The following is a 24153-nucleotide window of genomic DNA, read 5'->3' as shown; positions in this document are numbered from 1 at the left end:
GAATTCCTACCCTGAGGTCACCCAGGCCTACATGGCAGAAAATCCATACACTTCTGTGACCATAGATGCCCAACACTTTCAGCTTCTTGAGCGTTTCACAGTCATCATGTATGATAAGACGAGTGATTTGGAATCTGTCAATGAAGCACGACGAGAGTTGTTCTGCCAGAAGAACAAAACGATGGAACACATTCCACCAACGCAAGATTCACTGCTGCAGCACGTGAAGCGAGTTGCCTACCAGTCTGGGATCTGGGCCACATCTGAACTGGCCCAGCAGCCGACACCCAGTCCAGAAGGATGGGGATGGACATTGGATGACAACAACCAGGTCTGGCTTCCTGTGTGGAGCATTCTACCGATGGCGTCAAAAGCCTGCAATGAACTGGTCAAGTGCGGTTGTAAAAGAGGTTGTGGTGCAAGGTGCTCATGCAAGAAGGCACACTGGAATTGCACAGATCTTTGCAGTTATCAATGTGACAAATAATTTGAATGTTGTTATCCTTGAAAGTGAAGGTAATAATCTTCAATTCTCTTCATGCTCCATTTTTCTCCACATACATTGGCATAATCAACCAAATTATCTAATCTTGGCAGAATTAGTCACTTATTGATATTCCCTATAGTTTTATTGCATTCCTTGTCCCATAAAATGTATATTTTGACACCAAGATTGACCTTCTAAGTGGCTTGGAAGCCGAGATATTGGCAATTATAGATATTACATGGTGGCCATCTTTGCAATCCAAGATGGCCGCCTTCTGCCATCTTGATGACGTGGCTACCCTTCCAAAATGAAACCTATGGTGATGGAGAGCATGTAGAAAAAATTTGGCGCTTTTGTGAGCCGTGTCCACATTTTTTTGTTAACAGCCCTCACTATATAGCTAAAACCTGTTTATGCCTGATTAAATTATGTTTTTGAAGAAATCTGACGGAGTTGACAACGATCTTGGACACAACTTTAAAGGGCAAAAACGTTTACAAAAAAAAAACATTAAAAAAAAAAAGTTGATGGCAAAAGTACATTCTTACACCTATGTTATACACATGGTTATTTTTTTTTAATGCTTTTAACAAAAAAAGCTCTGGCAGAGTGCACGTTTAGATGTAAAAAAAAGGAAACCAGACCAATTATGTAATTCATATATATAAATCCTTTATGAATATATTTTCACCATTTTTTTCCCTAAATGATTGTGTTAATAAATAATAATTTAAAATGTTTTGGTAGGACATGATTTGTCCCAATTCTCAAGAATGGATACTCCTACTATATCATATAGTTATAGGCCTATATATAGGTCGGCTACTGTGTGTGTGTGTGTGTGTGTGTGTGTGTGTGTGTGTGTGTGTGTGTGTGTGTGTGTGTGTGTGTGTGTGTGTGTGTGTGTGTGTGTGTGTGTGTGTGTGTGTGCATGCATGCGTGTGCGTGGGTGCCTGTGTGTGTGTGTGTGTGTGTGTGTGTGTGTGTGTGTGTGTTATTCAAACGAATTTAAATAAAGGCGCGCCATGTGGTGCTGCGCAGCAGCTGCACTATAAGCAACAATTAGCCTACTTATAGAATTGACCAAAGTAGCCTAAAACAACATTAACCTTAATGTTGTGTGTAGGCTATTACATGTAGCTACGTGAGTAGGCCTGGCTACACACGAGAGTAATCTCATAGCCTACTCAGCCAATGGCAATAAACAGTTGACAGCCAGGTCTGGACGGGGGGTAGCCTATAGTCTAGCTCTGAAATAATCTTCCCACACGCGTTAATCTGCTTTATCCTTATGGTCAAGCCTCAGTCGCACATGCAGTTCATTTCAATAAAGAGTCAAACGGAAGTCCAAATTAGAGTAGGTTATGGCTTATGACAATGGGAGTAAACCACCGACAATTTTATCATAATTTAAAGTAACAGTGGGCGTTTGAAAAGCCTGATCCATAATAATCTGTGTGCCCAGAGGAATCCGACGCCCCGCCTGCGCATAGCGCATGGAGAGGGTCTCCTCTCTGATCGTTGAGGGAAGTTTACACTCCAGCAGCCAGTAGGCTATAACCTGCTCTGACGGAATCAACACACTAACGCAAGAGTTACTTTTTTTTTAGGGAGGCAGGTGAAATATTCAAAGTTTACGCTGGGTTTTTCATCACTGGGAAACTGGCAGCGGTGATTTGGCCATGGAGAGGACAACGTCGTTCTGGATATTCCTAATAACAGCTTTTGTTGTTCAAGGTAGGCTATACCACCCACTTTACTCTGGTTCTTATATTTCGAAGCCCTATTTAAACGATTATTAGTTTTTCTTTTATCTCCGTTATTTTATTCAATTGTATTTACATTTTAAATTGTATTAAATAATTTCGTTTTAGTTTTAATAGCACATTTCAGGAAACTCTGCGTTTTTATTCCTATAGTAATGGTTACCATTCTTTTGTGTTTGGGCTGTAATTTGTTTTATAAAGCTTACATAGGCCTACAGAATATCATCATAATCATGGATAGTTTAGTTTGAGCTCCTATATAGCCTATGCTATAAAGAAATTAAAAGAAATTGGATCAACACACTCTGCATAGAAGTCAAAGGTTTTTTCTTACAGGACTTTTCTCATCTGTTTCTCCCCCAGTGGGTTAGGACAAGGAGAACATGAAGTATAAAGTAACAGTGTTATCTGATGGTCAAAGGAAAATGCAAGATACTGTAGATGGGTTGATGGATGCAGGGGATGTGGGGATGCTATTTTTTAAAATCAAAATACTAGATCTATCAATCTATCAATCAATCTTGCATTTGGCTTTGCAGTCTGGGCCCAATGTCTGAACGGCCCATATACAATATATATCAAATGAACATTATATTTTGATCTGTCTATCCGACTGCTGTCTTTTAACACCCAACAGTTAGTAGCTCCCCTAACAGAACCACACTGTCTTGGTTGTAACATTGTAACAGGTGCATTGGTGTAATCACTCTATGCTGAGATGTGGCCTTTCCACCACACAGCTGGCAGAAGAACCAACATTTGTAGTTTAGTAGTGCGGTTTTGAATGAACACCATAACTCCTTGCCTGATCGTAACAGGTGCAACTGGTGTAATCAGACTAAGCTTTGGCCCTCCATACAACTGCCTGGAGGAGAAGTGTAATTGTAATAAGACTAGGGGTGGTGGCAGTGGGGGGGGGGGGGGGGCATATTGCAATAATAAGAGGGATTGTCATAGCATATGGATGTGTACTGACATGTGTTGTGATTGCTTTTTTCACTCACCCAGTGATAAAGCCCTGCTGCCAATTGAGCCAGTAATTTGTCCCTTCGGGTGTGTGTGTGTGTGTGTGTGTGTGTGTGTGTGTGTGTGTGTGTGTGTGTGTGTGTGTGTGTGTGTGTCTTTGTTCAGTGTGTGTATGCAAGTGTATTTGCAATGGGTTTGTGTCTAAGCTGGTGCCATGTGTTTAAGGATTGCTATGTTGAGGGATTAGTGCTGCAGTGGGACCTGGCATGGTGTGACATCCTCAGTGAAATATTACTGCCACCACGTCAGCTGTCAGCCGCTAGGCCACTGTGCATGTCCCAGCACATTGTCACTTAGCTCACCGCTGCGTGCCACCAAAGTGATGTGAATGCTACAGGCATAGGCGCGCGTGTGTCTGTGTCTGTGTATGTGTGTGTGTGTGTGTGTGTGTGTGTGTGTGTGTGTGTGTGTGTGTGTGTGTGTGTGTGTGTGTGTGTGTGTGTGTGTGTGTGTGAGAGAGAGTGTCTCTCTCTACCTACCTACCTACCTACCTACCTACCCGTCCCACCCACCCACCTATCTATCTACAGTATCTATCTCTATCTATCTGTCTGTCTGTCTGTCTGTCTGTCTGTCTGTTTGTCTGTCTGCCTGCCTGCCTGTCTGTCTGTCTGTCTGTCTGTCTGTCTGTCTGTCTGTCTGTCTGTCTGTCTGTCTGTCTGTCTGTCTGTCTGTCTGTCTGTCTGTCTGTCTGTCTGTCTGTCTGTCTGTCTGTCTGTCTGTCTGTCTGTTGTGCAGCACTCCATACCAGAGTTGGTCTAGTTATTAATATCATGTTATTTTGTTGTCCGCTGCACTGCAGCATCTCAGCTCCACGCATTTGGGTTCCTGTCCCAAAACACAGACACAACATTCTATAATCTATACCGAACACTCCAAGTACACTGACGGTTCCTTTGTCTTCCCCATGCTGATGCTTTGGTTCCACATAGCGCTGTGTGTTTGGGGCTGGGACTTTATAATTGAGTAATGTAATAGATTACATTTAGAGGTGAAGTGGCTTAACCACTTGTCTTGAACCATCCATACTCTGGGGGGAACACCAGCCAAAAATAGCAGATCTACAAGCTCACAACATGTCCCTCTACAAGCTTGCAACGGGTTGTGACTTGTGAGATTGGCTATTTTTGGGAAAGAGATTTGGTATACACAGAAAAAAGCTGTCCATGTACAGAGCCAACTGAGGTCCAGTTTACTAAGTCTAGACAAGGTTTAAGTGGTTAAGAAGGCTGGTGCATAAGGGAGGTGGCCTTCATACACTTATGTATTCACATGCAGCTTCCAACAGCGCCAGATCACGCACGCACGCACGCACGCACGCACGCACGCACGCACGCACGCACGCACGCACGCACGCACGCACGCACGCACGCACGCACGCACGCACGCACGCACTCACAGTGTTATTGCTAGTTATTGTTGGCAATGTGTGTGTATTGTGCGTACGTACTTACGACTTTACATGTATAAGTTCAGGCAAATGTATAGGTGAATGTGTGTGTCTGTGTATGTTTGTGTGAGGATGTGTGTCACAGCCAGAGACAAGCACAGTGGGTAATCCCTGATCAATCACAGATTTGATTGTCTAAAGATTAAAAAGTTAATCTCTTCTCCTCTCTCTCTCTCTCTCTCTCTCTCCTCTGCCTCTTTGTCTCTCTCCTACTCTTCCTCCATCTTTCCAACCCTCTCTTCTAGTCCTTTTTATTGATTGATTGATTGATTGAATACTTTATTAGACAGAAATGTAAACAGCACGTGGTACAGTCAGACATTTGGGCTAAAAGGATAACACAAAAAAGTCCTGGGGTCTTGTTTCCATTGTGGTCCTATGTATTCAATTAATCAAGACAACGACAGTGTCACTAGACCTATTCCTATACAGGAACAAGGTAGAGAGAGACACTATTCAGTGTGGGAACAATGTGGGAACATTACAGATTGCTGTTGACGATCAACGACGATTAACGATTTAATCGTGTTTTTGGCATTGAACATTGGAACATATAAATAAAAATTACATTGCTGTTTGGCCTTTAGGCTTCGTAAACAAAAATTGCACATGGCAGATATGACAAAATAAATAAAATAGTTGAAATCGCTGATCCACAAGCTCACAAACTCACAAGCTTGTAGAGCTGCTATTTCAACAATTCTTCTGAACATAATTGAAAATGTATGAATCTTTCAACATGGAAATGATTATGAAGATTATGCAAATACTGCAAATAATTGTGATGAGGCGATTATGTAATAATTGTGACAGGCCTAATTACTGTTGTCATTTAAATGACTGTTTCAGACACACTCGTCTGTCAGACTATTTTAAGTCACTTAAAAGGCCTGCCAGGCCTGGAATTCCATCACTGTAAGGGGCAAGGCCACTTGGCCTTTGGTGTTGTTAATGTTTCGAGGGCACAAAGGCCAAATTCCAGGGCACTTGGCCCTTGTTTGAAGATAGGGATAGAGAGTCAGGGGAAGTTACAGTACAGTGTATGGTTTTGGGGTTCCTTGGACCATATGGTGAATGTTTGGCCTCCTTTTGGTGATGCCAGCTGGTAGCTGCCCATCATTTTGCCACTGCTTCTTGGCTTTGATGATCTGCAGGAGCACAGCCATATGACTTCACTTGATGAGGAGGTCTTCATCATATGATGGACAGAAGTTCACTCAATCACATCTTTGCAAACACATGTAGGATGAGTTCATTTAATTCTCCTGGTTGGTCGGTATTTGTGTCAAACTATGTCAAACTATTTCATGTTTTTAAGCGGTACTGTACTACATACTGTAGGCTACCAGTCTCTAAATATAATCCACCACTGGTTACAGTATGTGTGTGCAGCATGATGTGGTCACTTGATGTGGTCCAATAAGAATAAAGAATTTCAACAAAAGACAAAAAAATATGTTGACGGGAAAAGAGGAGAAAAGGGTGCAATCTGCTGAGGAAATGCGGGCAGGTTATCAAAGCCACTGTGGCCTCATGGCATATAATGTTTTGAAGAGATAAGGCCAAATTGACCTTGCATAGCGGCCATGGCCCTCAGGGCCTCCATGAAATTCCTGCCCCATGACAGCTACTCAGACTGTCCCATTATAAATGACCCAGAGTCAACTTTGACTTATTGTAGCAGTCTCCTTTGGGATCAAAGTGCTGGACGGACCAACCAACAAACTAAACGACATTGACATCCTTAGAGCCCTACATACTATAGGAAATATAAATATAGTAATTAATAAAATAAAGTAACTAATCTACTATATAAAATCTACTCTATAAAGTCAAGCTGTGGCTGGATTATGCACAAAAACAGACATGCATGAGTGTGTCTGAACAAATATGGCCATATATGGACTTGCAATAACCCTGGCAACGCCGATCCGACCAATATGTCCATATATAGGCTTAGATGATAAAAGGGACACAGATAGACAGACAGATACAGAGATCTCCATATATGGACACAAAAAGGACAGACAGGGACAACGGGTACTCTGACAAAGCCCCCGACACTATGACTTTGCGTATCTTGAGAACGTCAGACTGATCGATTGAGGACCCAAGGGAGTGCAGTGCCTGATGTGAAGTCAGACGGAGCTAGGGTTCTCCCAAAAATATCAATGAATCCGTAAATCTCCTTGTATGGTTGATCAGTGGCTGGGATCTCCAATATGGGTATAAAAGGACACAGACAGGCGGTTGTCCAGAACTGATAATCTAAACATCTCTATATCTATCTATCTGTCTGTCTGTCTGTCTGTCTGTCTGTCTGTCCGAGTTCCTCTTATGCCCGTATAATTATGGAGATCTCTGTGTCTGTCCGTCTGTGTCCCTTTTATGCCCAAATGATCCCTGATGTCATCAACATCATATTACTGACGTCGTAAACTGGCCTCCAGGTAATACTATGATAATGGGTACTGCACTAATTACTCTGACAACATGTACCACGGGTGCAACAGGTACAATGGGTATTGCATAACCGGAGGGGCTTGCGTTCTCAATGGGCATCATTCCGAATGGGCATCGTTCCCAATGGGCATCATTTCAAATAGGCATTGTTCCCAATGGGCATTGGCCTTATATATTTAAAAATGAAAAACTACGGAAGATGTACAAATATTTTGGACCCTGGAAATGTATTTGAGATATTTAGATACTCTGACATCTCAAAATATATTTACTCTAAAATATGTTTTTGCTATGATGGACAATCAAATATCACTTCAGTCTGTATCTTTATAGCATACAAATTACTACAGTATGTATGCATGACCACATGGCCACAGTTATTGGCTTCTACGTTAATGTGTAGTGATGTCAGTCAGCCACTCTCCTCCTTTATAAATACGGCTTCAGGGCTGCCCATTTACTGCCAATATGGGAGTGAACATCCATGTGCCATGTCAAAATGTCCTTGAGCCAGACACACGAACACCCATCTGATCACTCATTTCAATGCACTCTGGGTAAGTCAGTTAAATGTCAAAAAATGTAAATAGCAAACATTTTCAATATGTTTTACTCATTTTGTTCCTGTTTACTAAAATGTTTTGATCCTTCCGACTGAGGTCATGTATTCATATTTCAGTGCCTTTGTTTTCATTGTGCTGACTGTATGTTTGTCCACCACTGACAGACACTTCCTCCTAGTCTAAGAATATGCAGTACACAGTTAAATCCTGAGTGTTCATTCAAGAGTGAGAGGCCCATTTGTACACTCTGAGTTAAACAAAGCACCCAGGAGTTTACTGTGACACAGTATTGAATCTGTCAGTGGTGCACAATCACAAATATACACAGTAACTGTGTATATTTCAGATTTTGCACCACTGACAGATTCAATACCGTACCTCCACTTCTGTGTCCCTTCCATTGACTCTCTGATGAACTCCAGCTGTAAGTACAAGATAAGGAAGTGAGTGGTGAGGTAGTCAGTAAGAATGTCATTGTAAGATTTCAAATGAGACGAGAGAAGATGGAGGACGTCCTTGACGGATAACAAATAGTGGCTGTCAAAGCTGTTATGATTTGCCCAAGTGCATCTCAGGATCCTGCTGTGCTCTTACTATACTGTCATGTCACACATCCTGCAAGAGGAGGTGTGAAACAATGCCACTACTGTTCTAACGTTTTCCCATGGACTGTTTATGGGGTTGCTGTTGTCGTCTGAGAGACATCTGTGCCAGTGAGGTCATTTCCCAGACTATTTGACAATAGAAGAATATGTGATGAATGCACTCCTCTGCGAGGAGGAAGGTAAGAGTGGGGTCAGAGATATGGGGCATAGACAGACACAGCACATGTGTGTATTTGTGCATGCGTGTTTGGATGCTTGTGTGCATATAGTCGTGGGTCGTACAGGTGTCAGGGAGTCTGGTCTGTTCCTCACCTAAAGCCAATAATGAGCTCAGCTGCAGTGTGCAGTTGAAGTCTGTGTTTGTGTGTGTGTGTGTGTGTGTGCGCGTGTGTGTGCGTGTTTGTGCGTGCGTGTGTGTGGGTGTGTGTGGGTTTGCATGTGCCTGCGCGCGTGCCGGTGTGCATGTTTGTGTTAGTTGGACATGCAGGTGAAGTATGTACCATTTATAATTTCTCAAGCACTCCAATTATAGTGATTGTATAAGCTATAGCTGGCCCAGTTGAGAAAGTGATTGGTAGCTCAGGTCATGCATTGTTTGTGTTATGTTTGTTTTCTTTGTGTGTGTGTGTGTGCGCATGTATGCCTGTGTGTGTGTGTGTGCGTGTGTGTGTGTGTGTGTGTGTGTGTGTGTGTGTGTGTGTGTGTGTGTGTGTGTGTGTGTGTGTGTGTGTGTGTGTGTGTGTGTGTGTGTGTGTGTGTGTGTGTGTGTGTGTGTGTGTATGCCTTTGTGTATGTGTAATTTGTAAAAGAAAAAATAGCTGCACACTCCTCCTCATAATTACAGTGACATTTATTATCGCAGCAGCATTTCGGTCACCCTGTCACCCTGACAATGTGCCAAACGTTGGCTATTTTTTGACCAGTTGTGTACGTTCCATAGCCTGGATCTCATTAGGTGTGCGACATTTCTGCCGTTTACCTGTGTAAATGTGAACACCAATCCAAATGAATACAATGTATTGTTTTTCTGACTGTGTTCTGCAATGTCCTGTTGAACAGGAGTTGTCTGTAGTTGTGTGCCATTTGTTAAGTGGTGATGTATGGTAAAGCATGACAAAGCAGTCCCCTTGTATGAATCTCACACTTGGCAATAAAGTGTTTCTGATTGTGATTCTGCCAGTAGAGAAACACTTAGAATTGACAGTAGCAACCTAACAAGTTTATCAACTGAAACTGTGCGCATACTTTGGACCGCATAAAAAATTTACTATAGAAAAAGACGCATGCAGAACGCAAATCTGTCAGGAGACATGCCCTACCTCCCTCCATCCTTCTGCCTATCTGTGGCATGTGATCACAATGTTTTGAGGTTGTGTGTGTATATGAAAAGGCGAAGGGTAATGGGAAATGGCTTAGAGCTGAAATATGTTTGTTTGGATGGATGGATGGATCTGTGAACGCTGATATCCGTTTTTTGTTTTGCAACTTGTCTCAACTGTGCACCCGACATGGTTTAAGGCATTGTGCGCTGTGCACGCCTCTACTCTTTATCTGATCTGTTAAAGGACTGTCATTACATCATTATGACTGTATGGAGACAAATCTTCCAGTGTACTGTGCACAACTAATATGATGCTGATCGTAGTTTGTGAGATTAGCTGAAGATACACTCAGACGCACACAGAAACATGCAATAATCACAATAAGCTCATGAAAATATTAACTCTGGTGATAGTTAGTGTATTGTACTAACCAGCTAAATCTGGAGTGGTAGTTTAACTGTGCTGGAAGTGTAAAAAGTAAATTTTCAGAATATTCGAAAGTATAAAGAAATATTTCAACACAAAGCTAAGAGACCCCTTCTGTAATGGTACACAGAATTCAAAAAGGGTTTTTGTGACATCCATTTGTAGGAGCAGGTCACATACTGTATGTACAGACACCAGTCACCAACTAGTAAAGTATAATGTTTCTCAGAATTTAATATCCTAAGTGCAGATGTGTGTGACCTTCAAGACCTCCCACATGCATACAATAATACCCCACCCCCACACACATCATGCAGTCAGTGACGCACGCACGCACGCACACACACACACACACGCACGCGTGCATGCATGCATGCACGCACGCACGCACACACAGCCATCACACAACCATCACACAGGCTTGCAGACAGTAATAGTGGGCATAGTATTATGGGGAACGTTTTGGCTCAGTTTCAAGCCATAATGTGTATTACAGTAACAGCAAGGCAAAGACTGTACATGGATTCATCTCATTACATCTTGTCACGACACTGGCGATAGAAGCATGACAGGGTTCTTACGTTTAGTTGTACAGATGGTTAATGTGACAGGAAAATAGGCATGCTTTGGCATGCTTTTGTGTGTAAGTGCATTTGTAGATGACAACAAGAACAAAACTAAACCACATTCATTCATTTCTAATGAAGTTCTCCTTTTGATAGAGGTATCAAAAGAAAAGACAATGACAATATATGAAAGTAGGTTAATACCCTGTCTCCATCCATACACCCATCTATTGTATGAGATTCATGTTGAACCAAGATATCCCTCAAGCTCTTCCTGAGGCATCCAGCACATGAAGAATAGGCTTTGGTGACCGTGGAGGAAGTCTGTTCAATGCATTAAGAGTTGAGATATCCTGCTTGTCATTGTCCTACATACTGAATGAAATAACTGCCATTAAACATAACAACCAAAAAAAAAAAAAAAAAAAAAAAAAAAAAAAAAAAAAAAAAAAACATAACAACCAACAAGCTTGTATGCTAATTACAGTTGCAGTGGTTGGAGATGGTCTCCCAGCTCTTCTATTGAGACATTTAGAACCTGTGTAGGAGGAACCTTCAGGCAGGAACACTACTGATTGACAGGTGGTATTGCCTGAAGCTCAAAGCGCAATATCTCCTGTGCCCAAGTGGGCTTAGCTCATTGGTAGAAAATATTGTCTCCCGCACAGGAGACCTGGGTTTGAATCCCAAGAAGGACGTATACATCTAACGTATTAAAGCTTTAAAGAATATACAGAGTGCTTTTGCTGGTATAAAAAATGTCAACAGCCACTGACATTCTATGTGGACTTTTCATTACTGACTCATTGTACCACCTCAGATTATCATCTTCTGATTATGTAAAATATCAGCAATAACAGCATCATGGGACCATATCATCTCCCATGATGTTTGCTTGGCTATGGCCAAGTAAACATCATTCGAGGCAAACGGAAATATTCAAACGCTTGCACTGCCTCATTATGCAATGAGGTCTTGTTGTGTGTCAGTGCAAAAGGTTTGATAATCACCATATCTGGTAAATACTACTAGGAAAGCGGAGCCAAAATGTAGCAAACACTGCTTTCAGGTGAGCTTATGTTTTAAGCGGAGGAGCTAAGCTCCCCATAACTCACACTGGGACCTTTGTACAGTAATTTTGGCTATAGGAGAGTTTTACATTCAGAGGTCAATGTTTCATAGTACTACACTGGTTATATATGAGGTCACAGCAATACACAGCTATGGCTATGCTGAAACGTTGTCAATGATGTTAGTTTTATTGATTTGCAAAAAGCTTTATTATTGACTGACAGAATACAACATTTCAAGCTGATGACCTGAAAAACTTAACCCTGGAAATATTGGTGATTTTGAGACCATGTGACCCACATGTGGATGCTTTGTGGAATTCAATTCATATTAAAGGAATAGTTCACCCCAAAAATTACCTATTTTCTATCAATTACACACCCCATGAAGTCTTGAATTGATGGAGATTTTTTTGTTTTTGTCGCATTCCTAAGCCAATAATTTGATGACCGTGTGTATTTCCGGTAGGAGACACAAAGATTCTGCTTTGTGTCTCCTACCGAATACATTAGCCGGTAGGAGACGGTAATCAAATGATTGGCTCAGGAATGCGACTATAACAAAAAAAAATCCGTGAATTCAAGGCTTCATGGGGTGTGTAATTGATAGAAAGATTTTTTTGGGTGAACTACTCCTTTAAGTAAGTTAATTTTAGGGGAAAAAGAAGCAAAAACACTCAACCTTTGACTTAAGCTTTGTCTGACAGTCTTGTAGGTTCACAGTAATTTAGGCTCCTGTCTACACAATCCAATCCATCCATGTATAGTCAGGAACCTGACTGTGCATTGTGTAATGTTTTGTACAAGTGATTAGCCATATCACATCTGCCCTCTCCGTAGTAATATAATACAGTAATCTCATCCATTGACGAGGTTCACTGTACGCTTTGATACACAATACTAGGACAAGTGGACAGGGGCAGAGCAGTGGCAGGGAAAGATTCTGAATGAGACTATTTTCAAACATTTCATTATATACAGTGCATGTATACTTTTATTTTGTCCACACTGTTGAGGAGGCTCTATGGGTGTAAGGACTGTAGGTTGGGTTAAAACACCAAAGAACATGCAGTGTTTATTCTTTGGTCAGGAAATCACACAAGTCAAGGTTTTTGGTTAATGCCATAATTTTCGTACGAGAAGTAATAGGCAGACCATCCTTGACAACTTGAATGCACTAAAGAACTTCACATATCTCTTCCTGAAGGAGGACGATCCTCTTCAAAGTCCTGTTTTATGGTTACTCCTTTTGTTGGTTTAGTGTTATCAAGTTCAGTGAGTTGGCAATATATACCAAATATACTCATCATTAATTTGACAAGGCTGAAAAACGAAACAAACCTGGGTATGGTTATAAGGGGTCAGTGTCTCTGAGGTCAGGACAATGTGAGATATACAGTATATTGTAGGACAGACGTCAGTCCTGGACTATTATTAGTCCTATAGTAGATGCTACTGGGAAGCTGTACCCTTGACTCGAGGACATTCACATTATTAACTACAATGGTGGTAGAACCCTTGGACATCACAGTACAAAATAACCAGGATAACATGTAGACATCAACGCACGCACGCACGCACGCACGCACGCACGCACGCACGCACGCACGCACGCACGCACGCACGCACGCACGCACGCACGCACGCACGCACGCACGCACGCACGCACGCACGCACGCACGCACGCACGCACGCACACACACACACACACACACACACGCACACACACACACACGCACACAGGCTGGCATAGGGATGAATCCTGTCCTCTCATTTCTCCCACCTACCCTATCTGTCTCTTTTCTTACACTTCATACTGGCTGTCTTAGCATTGATTGATTGATTGAATACTTTAGAACTTTCAGAAATGTAAACAGAACGTGGTACAGTCAGACATTCAGGCTAAAAGGATAACACAAAAAAGTTCTGGGAACTTGTTTCCATTGTGGTCCTATGTATTCAATTAATCAACATAGCGTAAAAATATTAATAATACATGTCATCAGCAAATACAAAACACTTGTATAAAGGAGAAAAAGCAGCAAATGACTGGGCTTCTTTTTTTTGTACTGGCAGATTCGTCTGGTCCCAGGCTAGCGAATGACATCTCCATTCTATGGGAAAGTAAAGAAACATTGCAGAGGGATGGGGTACGGGGATGGGGCTGTCTGTTCTCTTTTAAAAAGATCAACTTCCCAAGCTAACAGGAGTGACAGGGCATTCTCTTGTAACAAGAAAGGAGCTTATAAGATCATCTGACTTATGAAGTTAAGGAATTACATGAACTATATGAAAGCATCATTATATATTTTTTTCGATATGAATGGAACTCTTATCAATGAAAACACAAGTGTTATTATGTACCAGATCTTGAGGAAAAGGTTGAACGATTTCAGTCAATGAGGATCCAGGAATGTTTTGTTTGTTGATGTGAGTTATTAGTGTAGATGCCAGTCCAGAGACAATGAAGTTGATTTGAACAAAACGGTGTAGAACAATAGATGACCTCATTCTCACACACATGCACACACGCACGCACCCCGCATGTCCAACTAACACAAAAATGCACCCCGGCGCGCTCGTGCACGCACGCACGCACGCACGCACGCACGCACGCACGCACGCACGCACGCACGCACGCACGCACGCACGCACGCACACACATAGTCAATCCCAGACTCCACTTATAATTCCTTTTTTTCTACAGCAGCCATCAACACTCTCCAACAACACTGTGACTAGACATTCATTTTTATATCCATTTCTGGTTTATAACAAGTCAAGTACGTAAGCATCTATGCGCACACACACACACGAGTGGTGTACAATTAAGTTGGTGTGATGAGGGATGGACTCCGCTGGTGACCACTAAGTCAGTGTGCCAGCCAGATCATACCTATTTATACCTTCCTCTAATCTGTGACCTTTCATCACACTGTTGGGGGAAGGGGCAGCAGTTATCATAACACTTTCTATGAAGCCCATGTAATGCATTATAAACATACGTATAGTGCATTATAATCTGCTTATAACACTCATAATTATAATTACAAAATCTCTTCTTAAAAAAATCTTTATAACAATAATCATAACACATTATAAAACAATGTATTATTCATTAAATATGCTGTTAATGGCCATGCGTGTGTGTGTGTGTGTGTGTGTGTGTGTGTGTGTGTGTGTGTGTGTGTGTGTGTGTGTGTGTGTGTGTGTGTGTGTGTGTGTGTGTGTGTGTGTGTGTGTGAGTGAGTGAGTGAGTGTGTGTCTTTGTCTGCTGTGTGTTCTTACTTCGCTCTGTGTGTCTGTGTGTACAAGTATTTAACCCCTGTGTTTCTGTCCCTAATAGTGAATGGCCAGTCTGTTGAAACGGATGATGAGAAATCAGCGCTTGTAGGGTCGAAAGTGGATCTCCGCTGTCAGTTTGTCAACAGTGTCCCACCAGTAAAAATCTCACAGGTAGTCCTCCTCCTGGACACAACTCACACGCATGCACGCACACTATATGTCAGTTATTTTACATTTTCTAAATTCCAACTCAAATATGCCACTATCATTTATTTACTTCGTAGATCTTTGAGAAAACTGGACCACTATGAGAAGCCGTTTAGGCCAGAATTGAATAGGCAACTTGCACGTACATATATACTTCTCTTGCACATACATACATATCGGTACTTCACTTGCACATAGACCACAGTTCTCACATGTATTCACCAGGAGTCAGGGATTGCTTTACATTATGTGCACACCCACAACCATACCCACACCCACACCAACACACAGAGGAATCTAAGGTGCTAGCAAGGGTGACTGACGTTTCAATGTCACTGTTTTGGGAGAAGTACGAGCGAACACTAAGCACTGCTTAGTGCACTGCTGGCTGGAGAGAGAAGACCTCAGGCTCAGCTGCAGACAAATTACAAGCTACATCTTCATATTAAGCTTAATATTAACAGTTATTGTCCTGCAATGAGCAGTTCCGTTACGTTGTAAGAATTATCCTCAATTTCCTTTTGCATATGTATACATATACATGATGAATGTGTAATTGAATGCTCATTATTCTTTATACTTTTGTACATAATTGTTTGTCTTTTAATAAAGAATTCAATTAGGCTATTTATTTCAATTTAATTTTGTAACAACTGCAGATTGTTTCCATCACTGGGCTTAATACTGTATAATGGTTTAATATAATATAGTATGAAGAAAAACAAATCAATGGCTGTCAAATGTTAGGCCATTACTACTGCCTTGGACATACAAGTCTATGACCTCCTCAGTATTTCTGAATAAAATCCTGACTACAGCCCAGGTTACCATCTAACCCAGGTCTCTCACATTGGGAAACCAAATATTTACCCCTCACTCAAAGCGTAACCCCACCCCCGTGGCCAAGGGGCGATATTAGGCACACAGCCAGGGCTACTTTGCCGCACTTAATGATCTCATCTCATCTCATCCCAGGTGACATGGCAGAAACTGGTCAACGGTATTAAGCAGAACGTAGCGATCGCCAACCCCTCTCTCGGGGTGTCTGTGGCCCCGCCCTACCAGGACCGTGTCGTCTTTAAAAGTGGGGCGGTGCGTCGGCGAACTCCAGTGCTGGTGGACACCACCATCACCATCTCCTCGCTCCGCCTCTCTGACGAGGCCATGTATATCTGTGAATACACCACATTCCCTGCCGGGAACCGAGAGAACACAGTGAACCTCACTATCAACAGTAAGACTTGTAGCTTTGACTATGATTTAAGTGAAATACAGACCATATTCATGTACAAATTGAACCTATCATTGTTTTTATTTAGTTTTTGTTGTTTTATTTTAAACGTTTCCACTTTTATAATGTTGTTGTTCAGCTCGCCCTACCACGAAGATGAGTCTGTCCACACCCACGCTAGTGGCTCGGTCGACCAACCTGAAAACACCAGTGGCCACTTGTACATGTTCCAATGGGAAACCAGCTTGCGCCATCAGGTGAGATATGAGTGTAGGTGTGTGCTTGTGTGTGTGTAAGTGTGCCTGTCTGTGTCTGTGTATGAGTCTGTTCTATAATGATAATAATAATAATAATAATGAATTGCATTTATATGGCGCTTTTCTAAGTACTCAAACTTACTCAAAGCGCTTTACAATGGTTCATTCATTCATACAGGGGGGGGCATTGGGAGGTTCTATCTTAGGTGGTTCCTAAGTGTTATACTCTAAGTGAGCACAGCAAAACACTGAGTCTCCCACTGAGTCTCCTACTGACCGATGACCCGGTCATCAAATTATTCAGGAATGTGACAAAAACGAAAAATTCAAGGCTTCATGGGGTGTAATTGATAGAAAATAAGTAATTGTTTGGGTGAACTACTCCTTTAACTGCTTTAACCCTGGCATCCCAATTGTTCATGTCATTGTAGGCAGATGTTTTTTTGGGGGGGGGAAATAGCCGATCTATAAGCTCACAAAGCGTTGCACTGCAACATGTTGTGAACTTGTTGATAGGCTATTTTCAAAACCTAGATTATTTATTGCGGTTAACTGGTAAACTAATCCGACCTAATACTGAGATAATATACCTGGGGAAAAAAATCCTTTGTGACCGTTTGGTTTGGATGACTTGAACAGGTGGGATACCAGGGTGGAAGGTGAAGCCGTGACCCAGGAGTCCAGTAACCCGGACGGGACGTTCACCGTGCAGAGTGACTACATCCTGGTGCCCAGCAGAGAGACACACCAGGAAGTCCTCACCTGTGTCACCACATACAACGACGAGGAATTCACAGACAGAGTCACCCTTGATATCCAATGTGAGACATATTCGCTACGTCCTTTCATTGTTTGTTTCTTTTGGTTTGAGGATTATTTTTTCGTTCTCTTATTCTGTTTATCTGTGATTGTTCCTGAATCTTTCGTTATAATAATAGCCTTCAGAAGGATTTTATTTGGAATTTGAATTCTATGAATTCCAACGGGTCATTACGAATAGAATAAATCTACAATCTCACAACGCGTCTCGCTGCCACGCGTTGTGAGCTTGGAGATTTGCTATTTTCCAGCAATTTTCAGCTATTTGCGGCTATCATAATGCTGTGCTAAAATGCAGATGTGCTTAAAGTATGGTAATATAAACGTGTGTGTGCCCCAGATGAGCCGGAAGTGTCAGTGGATGGGTTTGATGGAAACTGGTACCTGAACAGAGACAACGTCCAGCTGAGTTGCGAAGCTGATGCCAACCCAGCTATCTCCCTCTATCAATGGAGAGTGTGAGTACAGCTGTTTGTGTATGTTTACAGTATGTGTGAATGTACTAGTGAATTCAACCTAAAATGTGTCAAAACTTGTACTGCTGAACCAATGCAGAAAGCCAGAAAGCAGAACATACAGTATATTGCGTTTTGAGCTTCATGCAATACCAATTGTCAACCAGTAATGGTTGGACTCGTACCCGACTACAGGATATATACTTCTCAATAGAAGAGCAGGTAGACCAACTACAAATACTGTGGTTGTGGTATTAATATTGCATTAACATACTCTGCCAAATACAGATTGGTCAAAATAACTTTATATTCACACACAAAAAATATGGATTTCAGCTTTAATGTGGTTAAGTGACAGTCCTTTGTGAAAGCAGAAAGTGGGCAGGTATGTGATATCCTCTCTGCTTTCCTCAGGGTAAACGGCAGCATACCGAGCAACGTGGAGATCAAAGACAACCTCCTGATCTTCAAAGGACCCGTGACCAATGACCTGGAAGGAACTTATGTGTGCGATGCAACCAACAGCATCGGGACGCGATCGGCCTCTGTGGCGATCAGCGTGATAGGTAAGGGACAACACGGGCGGCCTTGGAAACTAGTCCTGAAACTTAATTTATGAAAGGTTCATGCGCACAAATGTTGAGCTTTCGATAAAATCCCAGCAAAATTGTGATTCATGAAAAGTGCCAAATTATTAATAAATTGTTTGTATTTTTCATTGAGACTTTCTTTTTCTTATTTAGAAAAGCCTTTACCCCAGGTAGCAACAGGTGATCTCATCGGTGTGATTGCCTTGTTATTGTCTGCTGGCGCACTACTGGGAATCACCATTACGATTCTAATTCTCAAGATAAGGAGTAACATGAAGAAAGACGGAAACTCGTATGTACATATTATGTTACAGTATCTCTTTACCTTTATCTGACATGCTCTTTTTTCCTGGAATTCCTTTATTTGTTTAATTATTTAAATAAGTGTTTATATACAGTAGTAGCAATATGTATAATCATGCATTCTCTTATCTGTTAATTATAGTTTATTGTCTTAAGTGTATGTCCTACCATGACAAGTTGCATTATATGTGGGGGTCTGTGTAGGTACTTTGTTGATAGTGCTACATTAATCATTTACTAGGTTGTAATGAAAGCAAACTAAGTGTCATTTTATGAACCTTATATTCTTACATTTCTTATGTTGATTTTCTTTTCCTTTTTTTCAGTAAAGACTCGCCATCACGAAAACCTTCGCAGCCTGTAAGGAAGAAGCCGGGGGATGATATTCAGGTGCTGTTTTATATAGATTAAGATTTAGAAACCAATATAAGACATTAAAGACAATGAAATATTCAAAATGTGAAATATGCTTTTGTTGTATGCTAACCGCCAAAATGACATTTTTTTAAATCAATTACACACCCCATGGAGACTTGAATTGTTTTTTGTCGCATTCCTAAGCCAAAAATTTGATGACCGGCGGCGAAATTAGCATCTTTACACCGGTCATCAAATTATTGGCTTAGGAATGCGACAAAAACAAAGAAATCTCCATGAATTCAAGGCTTCATGGGGTGTGTAATTGATAGAAAATAAGTAATTTTTGGGATGAACTATCCCTTCAAAGTACACTGGAGTTTTCACTCTGGTGGCCCCATGTGGCAGCAGGGGTAACTGTTTTGATACGCCACTACTAGACCACTGAAATTCAGTGTGTTACTGTAAATGTACAGCATTCTAATTGGGGGCAATGGGCTGAGCATCCCTTATATTATTTAGACTGATAAAAAGAATTGCACGTAGTGCAGCTTTAAACGTCACCGTTCTCTTTCATTTGGCAATTCTTATAAGTGAGCTGTTTTCTCCCTGGATCCGTCAAAATTGTCAGAATCAGAATCTGTTTATTTGTATGTATTTTCACATGTAAATAATTGTACTTGTTGCATTTCTCTCAGTCAAAGCATAATTATATACAGCGAGATAAGTATTTAAATAGTATGAGTAAGGTATAAAATAAATAAGTGTAGAAGTAAAGAAATGTAATATAAGGAATGTTGGGTCAGACCTGTACAGTAATGTGTATATGTATTTTCTGGGATGACATGGTAGGACCTTACAGTGTACGTCATGTACATGTATCATAATATTGCACAGAACAATTGCAGGGATTATACTGCACATACTGAATATTGTATTTGTATGTATATATTCATGTATATAAATCTAATATTGAACATGTTTTCCTTTTTATATACCTTTATTCACCCAACATATAAAAAAATCATGAAGTGATTGAATTATGTTACAATTGAATTAATACAATTTAATACAAGTTGTTAGTATTTTTACCACGGTGCCGGCCAGCAAGCCGTGGCCACGGACCAACTGCAGTGGTGCCTGTGCAAATAGGCATTGTTAGGCCCCTAAATCTATCAGTGTTGTTAAGCATGTGCCATAAGGCTTGAATGGCCACGCGGCACTGTGCCATGGGCTTCAATGTATTCGTGCTTATTCTTAAAGCTGTCTGTAACTTAAGGCCATGGTTGAAATAAAAATTGGCAAAAATGATTGACTATACAACTGATTGACAACACCGTTGACAACACCGTTGCAGATAGAACCTTCTATATTTAATTATTCAATCATTCAATCATTTCAGGTAATTATTGTTTTTCTTTTTGAAATAGATACATCGTGTGTACTCTTCCACTGTTGAGCCGACTGTGGTTTACAGGCAGGCAGCGTGTTTAGTAGAAATTGCATGTCTAAGTAGCTTCCATAAACAGCATGCGGCCGGTGCATGTAACCTGGCAAGTTGTGACAGAGCATGCACATTTACAGATTAGATCTGTCTGTCTGCATGCACTGTATGCAGGTAACCATGTATGTTGAGTGTCGTATGTTCTATGTGTGTACAGTATATATGCTTGTTGTGTTCCACACATCCTGACGTGCCTTTTTCTCCACCCATTCACAGTATTCTGGAAAGTTCTATGAGGAGCTTCCCAACACGGCTGACTACGTCAGCTACAGACTGGCCTGTAACAAGGAGGATTACCCAGAGCCCTTCTCCCCTCCCATCAGCCCCCCTCTCTCATTTCTACCTCAGCATCCCTATAACTCCTCACACGCCATCACTGGCCCCACCAGTCCCAACGCCACCTCCTCCGCCCTGCCCAAATCTATAAACAACTTCTTGCCCACCACCACCACCACCACTGCCATCTTCAAATACCCATCCATTCAGGGCTTGTCCTCTCCCCCACCGGGAGTAGCCCCATACACTTTTCCCAAAGAACAGTATGTCTGAATTGACATGCTCCCCTCCTCTGAACCCCTCAAGTACAACTACAAACTCAGTCCTTACCAGTAATCACAAGATGAGCTGGCTCTACTGTACTTCAGTGGTTCTCAAACATTTTTATTTATTTCAAGGACCCCCATAACTCTGAGAGTGTACAAATGGAACCAAATGGACCCATACATGTCCATTTGGTTCCACTTGTACACTTTCAGAGTTACAGACCTGTAAGGGTTCATTTGGAACCCCCTCAAGGAACCCTGAGGGTTCCTGGATGCAACTTTGAGAACCACTGCTCTACTTCAATGCTTGACTTTTACCACGAGGTCAGAGTTTGGTGAAAAAAAAGTAATGCCTGGATGTGCCCCCCCCCCCCCCCCCCTGCTCCAGTTAACTGACGAGTCATTCCTTTGGAGAGAAGAAGACCATGCCGATTTAAATACTGTTTACCTGTCTCGTAATATTTGTAATGTAATTTTACTGTCTTGTATTGTTTTGTATTATTTATGTTTTTCCATTCATGTTTTATGAACATTTTCTACTGGTGTTTTTTGTTGGTTAATGTCATTGAATTTTTCTTTTTTTGTCATCTACTGGATTTACTAAAAACTGATCAATAAAACTGATCATTTAAATATCTGTCAACGGTGTACTTGTAGACTGAAACAAACAAACCCAAACTTACCTTCCATGTTTTTTAAGGTTTTGTTCTGTATGTGTTAATGATGTCATTTAGTATAAGGGAATGGGATGATGGTTACTTTGTGATCCATTAAAGGGCCAATGTTTATCTGCTTATAACTGTAAACTGTATTGTTATCCAGTGGACAAATTCAATCTGTTCAGTCAGTGTTGTTCGTATCATAATATACCCAGGGACGGATTAACCCCCGCAAGGGCCCTGGGGCCCTAATTTTGCTTTTTGGGGGGCTAGTGAAAGTTACAGGTATGGTGTGTATGATATGAAATCCTTAATCATATTCCATCATATATGGAAGGGCCCCAGGAGCCCTTGGTGCCCAGGAGCCCTTGAAGGGCCTCAAACCCAACGAGAATCACTGCTGTAAATACAGAGGAAGGGCCCACACATTTGATATTTGATTAACCTATACATTTAATTTTAGTAAATTGTCGATGGCCGCGCGGTCCAGTTCCATCGAAGTGCCCCTAGGAGCCCAGGGCCCTGGGGCCACGGCGGCCCAATGGCTAATCCAGCCCTGAATATACCGTCAATATAAATCATGTTACTTCAAGACACATTGCGTTTTTGTTTTAAAATTGCAGAGTTTGTCAGCAAGTGAGTCCAGACCCAACAATGGTATGCAAAATATTCTGGCGGGATCAGAATTTTTGCCGACTGTTCACGCCAGCATAGGAACACTAGGATTCATGTGATTAAAGACAAGTAAGGACCTAATGTTTGAAACAATACATTCTCATTAGTTACCTGAACCTTTTGCCAGAAGCAGTAACAGATTATAGTTGTTTAAATCAGTCTATTTTTAATCCACTACCGAAATCCTGTTTAGGTGTCAAATCACAAAGTGAGTTTAGTGTTGTCTGATTGTTGATTGAAAGGGTATGTTTTGATTTTTTTATGTATCATACATTTTTGTACATTATTTTGATTCACAAACTAGCAGGCATTTATTCTGGGATTCTGTGTATGAAACGAATCACATTGTGAATAAAATAATTTTATAATAATCATTGTAAAGGCTCAAAATATTCTCTTCTTCAAAATATTTTATTCTTTTTGTCAACCAAAACGGTCGCGGAGGTTAGACTGTTTGTTGCCCAGTGCCCACTTAAATGAGCTTCTGAGCTTACACACCTGGAGCAAATGAATGAACGAGCGACATTAAGCAGCGTTGACGGCCGGGCAGCGATACACGCTCGTCAGCCGCAGCTAACCTCGCGTCACCAGTCTTTCCACCTCGGAGGAAAGCCTGGTATTCGTTATTAAAGACCTCTGTGATCCGGGGGAAGGTTGCCGGTTCAAGCCTCACTTGAAACAGATTAATTTAAGTTGAATTGCAAAAAACATGACTGCATCAATGAATACATGTACAAACGGTAAAGATAACCTGAAATGCTTTTATTAGAGAGGGTATGAAGTATGTATGACATACTTCATTCTGAAAATAGCCGATCTACGATCTCAAAACCTTTCAGATAGCAACGTTCTTTCTGAGCTTGCAGATCGGCTGCTTTCACTGGTTCACTTTTATCTTCAACAGACAACCTCAGCCTGGACAAAGCTATAGCACTATAGGTAGTGTTGCAGCCTGTCAATCCGAAGGTTGATGGTTCGATTCCTGTTAATGGCAATAGGTTGAGATGTCCAATCAATCCATTCTGCTTCCATCTCTCTCTCTCTCTTCAATCTATTATGTTTCCGTGTCTCTCTCTCTTCAATCTATTATGTTTCCGTGTCTCTCTCTCTTCAATCTATTATGTTTCCGTGTCTCTCTCTCTTCAATCTATTATGTTTCCGTGTCTCTCTCTCTTCAATCTATTCCGTTTCCATGGCTCTCTCTCTCTCTCTCTTCAATCTATTCCGTTTCCATGGCTCTCTCTCTCTCTCTCTCTCTTCAATCTATTCCGTTTCCATGGCTCTCTCTCTCTCTCTCTCTCTCTCTTCAATCTATTCCGTTTCCATGGCTCTCTCTCTCTCTCTCTCTCTCTTCAATCTATTCCGTTTCCATGTCTCTCTCTCTCTTCTAGCCATGGTTCACATGACGCTTGTATACAAGCGTCATGGTGCCGAGTCCCCCTGGTCTAAAGTTGTGTTCGATTTTTTCACATTGCCATCTCTCACATAAACATAAACGTTCAGATTTCAAATATAAAGTGCTTAC

At 41.4% G+C, this 24153-nt stretch overlaps 1 protein-coding gene across 1 annotated transcript; it reads left to right on the top strand.

The window, feature by feature from the left end:
* The first annotated feature begins 2057 nt into the window (after positions 1-2057).
* LOC308090479 (nectin 1a-like) lies at positions 2058-21425 on the top strand. The gene is made up of 10 exons (XM_080435678.1): positions 2058-2224; positions 15091-15200; positions 16212-16470; positions 16607-16724; positions 17364-17545; positions 17884-18001; positions 18413-18564; positions 18742-18880; positions 19218-19281; positions 20969-21425. Exons 1-10 carry the CDS (start codon positions 2170-2172, stop codon positions 21299-21301), a joined length of 1530 nt encoding a protein of 509 aa, XP_080291804.1. The 5' UTR covers positions 2058-2169; the 3' UTR covers positions 21302-21425.
* Positions 21426-24153: the final 2728 nt, after the last annotated feature.

Source organism: Gymnoscopelus braueri (assembly GCF_963280865.1).
Source record: "Gymnoscopelus braueri genome assembly, chromosome: 8".
In the NCBI taxonomy this organism is placed as follows: Eukaryota; Metazoa; Chordata; class Actinopteri; order Myctophiformes; family Myctophidae; genus Gymnoscopelus; species Gymnoscopelus braueri.
This window is presented reverse-complemented; position numbering and strand designations above follow the sequence as displayed.